The 9,057-nt window shown below is 51.8% G+C and overlaps 1 protein-coding gene across 1 annotated transcript in view; it reads right to left on the bottom strand.

Annotated features, from left to right (window-relative positions):
- The window catches only part of GATAD2B (GATA zinc finger domain containing 2B), a 14,212-nt gene that overhangs the window by 3,351 nt on the left and 1,804 nt on the right, over positions 1-9,057 (bottom strand). Inside the window, 4 exon segments of the mRNA XM_010285585.1 lie at positions 1,744-1,914; positions 4,212-4,343; positions 4,692-4,823; positions 5,095-5,224. Of these exon segments, the coding sequence (XP_010283887.1) occupies positions 1,744-1,914; positions 4,212-4,343; positions 4,692-4,823; positions 5,095-5,224 (565 nt within the window).

Below are 9,057 nucleotides of genomic sequence, written 5' to 3' on the forward strand. Positions count from 1 at the left end.
GCCGAGGAGCCTCCGTGCACCGGAATCAGCAAGAGGAGTCTTGGTGCCCGGAGCAGCCCGGGGACTTCTGCAGGCGAGGGAACGCGTGCGCAGGGTCCGGCCTCGGGACCCGGCATCGGCCTCGCCGAGCGTAGGCAGCGCTGAGCGCCGTGATTCACGCGCCGGCACCATCGCTCACTGTCGAGTTCTGCTCCTCCACCTCTTGCTTCGCTGATCTGGCAGGCGCCCAGGCAGCATCCCCGCTGCCAGATGGTGTCCGTCCCCTCCCACACAGGTGCTCCAAATGTGCCAATTCCCTCCTCTTCCATTTCCAGCAGCTTTCTTCTGCATCCTCCGTTCATTTGGATGCGCGGTCCCTCTGGCACGTGACGGCAGCAAAGCACAAAGACTTCTGCTGACCTGAGGACGCAGCTTTCGCAGTCTTTTGTGGTAAGAAGCCATCAGCCTGCAACCTATTTAAAGCCCAGGCAGGGCTGCTGCCAGCCTTTCACCCAGCCTACCCGTTCCCAGGGTATGAACGCTTCCACGCATGCGAAGGGGAAAATCCCAAACGGTAACAAACCCTCTCAGCGATTCAAACGGGCTCAGCTACCAAAGCTCGGGGGACACGGTCATGTCGTTCGAGAATAACACGCAGAAGATCAATCAATTTGCCCCTGTTTGGTTGGTTTTTTTTTTTTAAGACTGCTAACACTTCGCTGATGGGGGGGACCAAGCTAATCCCAAGCCAGTTGTTCTAAGCTAGGTCCAGGAAAATTGATGGCAGAGCTGATCAGGGATAACTCACGCCAATCTAAATAAATAGCTGATGAATTAACTCCAAGGAACTTACAGCTCTTCTGTAAGAGTAGCTGGGGTGGGTTTTTTTAATCATACGTGTAATTAGGTTTGTTTGACAGTTGTTCAGATGCAAGAGTCTCAGACTGTTGTGGAGTCATGTTTATAATTTACAAATTTGCACTATACTATCGTTGGGACAAATTAAATGGCTTAAGAACTGGCAACAAACCCTAGAAGGAATTAAGAGGGGTTGTTAAGCTGGGCCTGCATGCACAGAGCATCTCAGCCAAGCGTCGCCGTCTGGGATGAGGAACAGAGACTGTCCCACAGCGCGGGAGGCACAGCCCAGGAACCAGGGCTGCTCGCTGGAGAAAGGTTTGATTGCTTTACACAGCACCAGTGCTAGAACTGGAAACCTGGGTTTTTGGTTGGTTGGTTGGGTTTTTTTTACACCCCCTCCCAACCACTGTTTCCAGTCTTCACAGAAGCCTTTTTGCTCTTCTAAAAGTAAAACAAATGGTTTTAAGCTTCTTGCTCCTCAACTGCAGGGAGCTCGCTGAGCTCTTCCGGCAGAGAGAAGCGGAAGAAAAGCACGCATCAGCGAGCACTTGCTACCGCCTGCGGGAAGAGGAACCAGTCCTGCTCACAAACCAGTCACCCCGCTTCACTGGGGTCTTCGTGTCACTGTTGCAGCAGGAGGCCAGAGCTGCTCGGATGAACCAGCGCTTTGCTAGCCAGAAGTTTTTACGTTATTTATCATTTCATTCTTCCACGCAGGTCAAGGACATCCATCTTCATCCACGCTTGGGATATATTTCACCTGCGAGCTTCGCTCCGACGTCTTCACGCCGAGCTCCGAGCACCTCCGTGGCACTCGGACTCGTAAGGCATCTCCTATTTTCCCTTCTTGCTAACCCCACCGGGCAACTGTGCCCAAAACCCAGCGACAAACGAGTAACCTACCGGTTGGTAGTTGATGGCTGGATTCATGCTTGGAGTTGTAGTGCGGATGAGGCCAGGTTTAGGAGGAACCCGCTGCCCTTGTAACTGGGCAGGGTTCGGAGCAATCACACGCTGCGACATAAGCATATGGGGCAGAGTCGTATTTGTGGCAGACCTAATGACACTGTGACCCTGTCGAGAAAGGAAACGATAAATAAATAAAATTTAAAAAAAAAAAAAGGACTTGAGGGAAAACAGAATTTTCAGTTCCCTGATCCGGCTCTGCAACAGCAGAGCATTCCCACTTATCTGTAATTCCAGTTAACTTCTAACGCCAGACGGCGCTCAAAGAACTTAACTTTTCCTCTAATTGTCCTTTATTTTAAATAATCATGGCCATTTTGCCTGGAGGGAGGATGTCTCAAGTTAATATATTTTCTGTAGAGCGGTTGGAATTCCACCTGAGTGAAGAAACGGGGCAGTAATCTTGTGGAGCAACGGCTTCCCAGCAGCCAGCCGGCTCACTGGGAGGAGGACGGACCTTCAGGATCTAGGCTGGGATGTTTTGGAAGGTAATTTTCAAGACACATATTCGTGCCCTATCTCTGCATTAAAAACGAGCCCATCAATTTGATCAATACAGAAAAACGCAAGGGGAAAAGAGGGGATTAAAAAACCAAGGAGGCTGTCTGCCAGTTGCATGGAGCTATTAAAACCAGAATTCACACCGGTGCCCGAGTTCAAAGCGAAACAGTTAGAGTAGTCCTGACTAACAGGGAGATGGGTGTTTGCCTTTGGCGCAGGAAAACCTCAATCCCCGGCAGTCAGAAACATGACACCGGGCTTGGAGAGACCTGAGCGCAGGCTGAGCCAGGGCTTGACCTGCCCAGGCTTCTCCTCACGCTCAGCTCACAGCCAGGTTTTCGTGTCTCTGAGCGCCGCCAGAACGGCTCCAAGGGGGGATGACAGGTAGAAGGGCTCAATTTTTTATCAGAGACGATCTTAAAACGTTCAACGCCTCCTGTCTGCCACCCTTTTTCGCCCGTCCCCCCTTTTTATTAGGCTTGTCCTAGCCGAGGTTCTTCGCTGTCACACATAAGAAAACCTTCACAAAGACTGTGCAAACAATGCGCTTCCTTTTCCCCTAAAGCCCATTTCCTTTACCAGCCCGATCCCACTGCGAAGTCACAATAGACTTGACCCCGAATCGTTGCCATAGCAAAGCAAACAAATGCCACAAACAAAGAAGATGGTTAATGGAGGGAGTAAATGATCAGCAAGATTGAAATGAAAGTCTTTTGGCAAAAGCAGGAGAGAAAGCACAGGCAGACAGACGTGCTGGAGGTTCACCTCCATCCTCGTCCCATACACCATCTTCCCAGCACCTGGGTTCACAACCGCATCGCTGGGACTTTGTATATTCCATTATCAAAGAAGCAGAACTGACAGCGTCCTGCTGAAAGGACAAAGTCCGTTTCCTGACGCTACACAGCTGGGGGAAGAGGAACACTTGGGGAGGGGTCAGCAGGGACCCCAAGCCCTGCAGCGGGACTAAACCAAGCCCCAGGAAAAGAAATCCCCACCGCCCGTCGGCGTCAACACCCCGCGCCGCACGCCGAGTGCCCTCCTTCCAGTGAGCTCATACCGTTGGCTTCTTGTTTACCCGTGCAACATTAAACAATTGTGTCATCTAGAACTAGCATTCTTCCAGCGCACAGGCAGAAAGGTAGCCGTGTCGGATGGCACCCTGCTCTGCCTATAGCGCTTTCCCAAAGAAGGTAAACATTTCAATTCCCTGTTTTGTTTGTGTTTTTCCTCACCCTCTTCCTCTGACCCCTCTGCACCGTCTCAAAAAGCAGCTCTGCTGACCGGCCATTCCTGCGGGTACGTGCAAACGAGCAGTTTTCTCCCTGCAGCCCCAGAACTTGCATGACCCGGCAGCAGACAACTTTCTTCAGGGCCACCACATCTAAATCCAGCTCCTTCCACCTCACACGATGCAAATCATGGGCTGGACTAACCTCCAGACCTCCCTGCTGAAAAAAATCTGCCACTTCTGAAGAGGCAGAGCCCCCAGACCTCCCCCACGCACATCATGCAAGGGGCCAAGAGCTGGGACAGGCACCAAGTGTTATGGGGATAGCTCAGTCTCTGCTGATAAGCTTCAGAGATGACCTTGCCTGGAGAAAGAACTTCCCAGACTGACTGTGGGTCACCAGACAGTTCTACTCAGAGCGCTAAGAACTGCCAGCATTTATAGAATCATTAAGGTCGGAAAGGACCTTTAAAATCATCTAGTCCAACCGTCAACCCGACGCCACCATGCCCACAAAATCAGGTCCTGAACTGCCACGTCCACATGTTTTTTGAACACAATCTGCCTCTTGGAAAAAGCATCTCAGTCGGGCAGAGGCAAACGCGCAGCGCTGCGTGTGCACCAAGCAAAATCATGGTCTTTTGCACAGAAGACGGGTGTCAGGAAGGCTCACCTGTAATGTCCTTAAGTTCTGAGGCTCAACCCCCTGAGCTCCAGGCCTGGAGGGAAGCTTGGACAGGCCCTGCTGTCCCACGTGGGCAGGAGATGGCTGGACAATAGACGCCGCGTTCTGGACGACTGGAGTCTAGGTTGAGAGAAAATGAGAACTGGCATCAGTGCATGGCGCTTGGAAAGGAAATCCATCGACAGACCCGCCACAGACCAAGCCTCATCAATGCTACATCAAATACTTCAGAGCTGCACAGATTTATCTTCTCAGCTGGCCCCGAGGGCAGCGTGCTAGGTAGGATGGGCTGTGGATTTGCTACGAACGCACTTTGGTAAGAAATATCACACTGGAGGACAAACGTGGAGTAACGGAAGGTCTGAGAGCAGAGCAAGTCTTTGTGTTTGCCTGCTAACAGGCTTCTGCGAGGCCAAGCACCTTCCCCTTATCCCACCCAGCCTCAAACGATGCTGCTCAGAGCTTCACCTTCTGTACCACGTTCTCCTTTTGCAGCTGACTTTGCCTCAGTTTCTTCAGCAGCACAAGCCTGGCCTCCTCCAGCCGTAGCTCATCCCGAAGCTGCTTGATCAGCTGCTGTCGCTCCTCTATGCTTTTACCCTACAGAGAGGCAGAAAATCAGTCAAAACTCAGACAGCTGAAACCTGCTGCCTCTGCCTTGGTGGCAAGAGAGCGTGAGGAAGCTTTAATACAAGCAAGAATTTGTACCACAGATACCCAAGGACGCGAGAGCTGGATCGTTACACCCACAAGTTACTGCATTGCTCAGAAACCCTCTTAGCTCCCAAATCCTTCAGAAAAGCAGGAACCCCCTGCAGCGGAACGGCTCTCCGCTGGAGCAGCCGCCCGGGACAGCCGAGAAACCCCTTACCTTAAACATTTCAAGATTTGCCGCCTTAAGTCTTTCCTCCATACGAGAGCTGGAACGGGGACTGGATGCCTCATTATCAGAGAGGACAATTATATCTGGCGAAGGGGTTAATCGTCCCCTGTCCTGGTCACTGTGTAACAGGAAGGAGAGAAAAGAAAAAGAAAAAAAAAAAAAAAAAGACTGAGCCACAACACCGAGACATCGGCAGCACATCTGGGAGCGGGACAACTCCCCCCTCCACCACGGATGCGAACCGGAGCTCGGCACTGCTCCCCACGCCTGCAGGGCTGACGAACACCAGCGGACTGCCGGCTTGAGGACAGAAGCATCCTCCGCTCGCCGGAGGGAGAAGACTCGTTCACAAACGTTTCCTTCACCAGGGTGAAAGGCGGGCTCTTATTTAAGCGCAAGGTAAGCAACCACGTGATGCAAACCCTACCTGCGCGAGGGCCGGTCGGGCGTTAGCAATGAGCCATATAGTAACTAAATAGGGAGACACAACCGTAACCAGGTGCCGAGATGAGAGGGGAGAGGGGTAGATACTCTGGCCTGGTATTGTTCGTACTTACTCAAGAAGATTGCCACGATGCTGGAGATGAGAACGGGCTAAGTCCCCCAGAGAACAGAGATGTAAATACTCCAAGCCTATCTCAATACAAATCTATTTTAAAAGGTCACTCCATAAAGGAAAATCTGAATAAATACCCTGCGTAGAGTCAAAAGATCCAATTGAACCGTGACCTAGAAATGGGTAAACGAAAGGAGCAGCAACGACAACAGCCCATCACTGGGAAAACAAAAAATATTAAAAAAAAAATAAAAATCAATGCTATAATCCAGCAGTATCCAAGCACCGCGCTGTTCGTGGTGGCATCCTTCAGAGTAAGGAGACACTAACAAAAGCCCTTTGCTATCACCAATTTAATGTAACGGTGCTTGGAGAGCCTTGGAAAAATGCTAAATAGTCCAGCGTGAAGCAGCAGGAGCACTGTGGTTATGAAGGTGCCGGGTGTGCTGCCAAGGCAGACGGGCTTATCGCTCTCAGACTCACTGGAAGGTCTTTGGTGTGAGGCTGCGGGCGCAGGAGGAGACGCACAGATTATTTTATCCGAAACTTTTAGCTTTGAACACCCTGGAGGGAGCACGGAGCCGAATCCCAGCTCCCAGGCCTGGCTGCTCCGAGGTCCGGAGAGGATGCTCGGAGCAGGATGCTGCCTTGCAGGGTGTTTTGCTTTCGGCAGCTTCATCTCCCAAACATTACAGCCGCTTTTATGGGCATTTCAGAGCTCTAGTGCTGCGTAGCTGCCCCCTTCTCCAGCCGTTGCACATCCACTGCAAAGCCCATCGATCACGGAGTTTACAGGTCACTCTTCAGCTGGAGAAATACCCCCAGCAGCGCGGCTCCAAACCATCAAAAAAAAAAAATCAAAGCCGTGAAAGCTCTCGGCTGCGCCAAAAGGTGCCAGGACACAGTATTTGTGGGTGCATTATTTCAATAACCTCTTTGTGGGCCATCACACACTTAAGGCGTCATACGAACGTGGTATGTACTGATCCACAGATATCCTGTTCTTGTGGATCTCCTTTTGGCAGCCCACGGACGCTGCGGTTTCTCAGGTCACCGGTGGCAGGAGGGTTTCCTGTGGTCTGTCCCGGCAGCGCGGTTGGCAGAGAAGGTCCAGAATATCCTATCGAGATAAAGTCAGCCCGAGCCGGTCCAGGCAAACCAACCTGCATCCGAGGAGTTTTATATTTAGCCGGCCGAGAGCAAGAGCTGCTTTTGGATGAGTCTTCAACAGCTCTTGAGCAGCCCATCACCCTCCCACGGCATTTTATCTGGCTTCTGCTGCAAGCTACCCAAGGTGCCTATCTCCAAACTATCAGTTGGGGCATGTCTATACACGAAACTGCTCGGGAATAAACACATCCTGGTAAGGAAGCAGGTCAACTCGCAGCCACCATTCCCCAAACGGAGTTTCAGCTGTCAACAAATACTGTGATGACCAAGCGTTTGGCTACAAGGCTCTCCGGTATGCACAGGATCGCACGTCAAAAATAAAATGCGCCAGGCTTCAGCCGAGGCTCCCTTGCCCCATCAGCATCAGGGCTGCTCGCACGGACCCCGCCGGCACCAAAACCAAGTCCCTTATTTTGCTGCAAGCCTCTGGATCCACTTGCTTTGCGTAACGGCATCCCAAACTCTCCAACCAGCGAGACTGAGAGCAATCAAGCATTGAGCACAACAGCTTTTCTTGCTCCTCTGGCATCCTTGGCCATTCCTCGGGCACACCCGGAGTCATAAAGCACTGGATTTTGGTTCGGGATTTTCCTAAAGGCAGGCTGTCATCATGGCTGCTGGTGATTATTTTGCACAAGCATCCAGATACATCCAGGCTGTTTTATTTACATTCCATTAAGGGGAAAAAAGCAGAGCCGGCGTCCAAGCCAGACAGGGGAAAACAGGGCCATCTGCAAAGAATTGCTGAATTTGTCAGGGTTGTTTTATTTACTTTTGTCAAGGCAAGAGCTTAATTACAACAAAACTACTGGAAGAAGAGCTACGCCGACGGTGCAGGAGGCCGGCAGAGGTGAGAAGACACGGAGCACATTCCCAAGCAAACTTCAGCTTAGGGATCCCTCGCCAGCTGTTTAGGAAAATTAAACACCCCCAGCCTTACTTCTCTTGCTAGAGACATATTTCGCACTCAATTATTTCAACACTCGTGGCAGAATTTTTCTACCTCTTTTTAGGGCTGATTTCTTTTCAGTCGCAGTTAGCGATTCAAGCGTACGCATCCGATGCTGGTACCTAACTGGATTCCCCACGTCTTGCACAACATTCAAGCAACTCAGCTGAGCACGCAGCCCTCCGCAGTGCCCGACACTCGCCTGCCAGCTCTTCGGGGAGACGATGACCTGCACAGCAACTTACCCAGAGCCACGGTTATTCCTACAGCATTTAACACTTCGAGAGTTTAAACCCATTTGCCGAGTATTACCCGTGTTGTCTCACCCAAAGGGCTTTTTGGGAGAATTGCTCTTTTCAGAGGTGCAACACCCCGATGATGCACTTGGAGTGGGACACAAGTAAACCCCGGGCACCTACAAAGGGTGTTGCTCGTACCCAAATGCTCCCACGAGCCCAGGTAAAACCCTGTGGTACACAATAATAATGTCTCTGCCTCACAGCATGCAGTTCTTCAGATTTTACAGGAGGCTGAACTAGTGGCAGAGGTGACCGGGCAGATTTAAGCCTCATATATTGTCATTAAAGAAAAATCATCCAGGTGGTTTTCTCCTTCCCACCTCCAGCACTCCAGGTCTGTTCACCACTCCTGATGCTCCGCAAGCCAGGCTGTGGCAGCGAAGACAGCGCCTATGAAGGCATTAATCTTTATAACATTTACTATACTGACAGCACCCAGAACGGGCTTGAAGCATTGAGATCCCCTGCCTTCAAATCCCCCGTCCACCATCTGCTCACCAGCGCCGGCTGGGACAGGAGCCCGCCAGAAGCGCCGGCAGCACCCCCTCGTCATCCGAAAGCCCCCACCAACACAAAAAGACCCCGATATGATGCCTCAAACAAACAAGCCCGGGTTTGCTGAAGCCAAACTTCCCGTACGTCCAGACACAAAGACGTACTCAACCAGCTGGGACAGCGGCACCGATGACAGCGGCCCGTGAACGCAGCTCCTGTCGTTGCAGGCCGCGGTTTTGCGCGGGAACTACCACCACCTCCTGCAAACACGCTGCAGCTGCCGGCACCTGGTTCCCGGGCAAGGCACGGTCATTCATCCGAGGCTCCAAGACAAGACAGAATCACAGAATGGGTTGGGTTGGAAGGGACCTGTCAAGGCCATCTAGTCCAACCCTCCTGCCATGAGCAGGGACATCTGCAACCGGATCAGGGTGCTCAGAGCCCCATCCAGCCTGACCCGGGGTCTTTCCAAGGGCTGGGGC

This window comes from Phaethon lepturus, unplaced genomic scaffold, assembly GCF_000687285.1.
Source record: "Phaethon lepturus isolate BGI_N335 unplaced genomic scaffold, ASM68728v1 scaffold33124, whole genome shotgun sequence".
Taxonomy (NCBI): Eukaryota; Metazoa; Chordata; class Aves; order Phaethontiformes; family Phaethontidae; genus Phaethon; species Phaethon lepturus.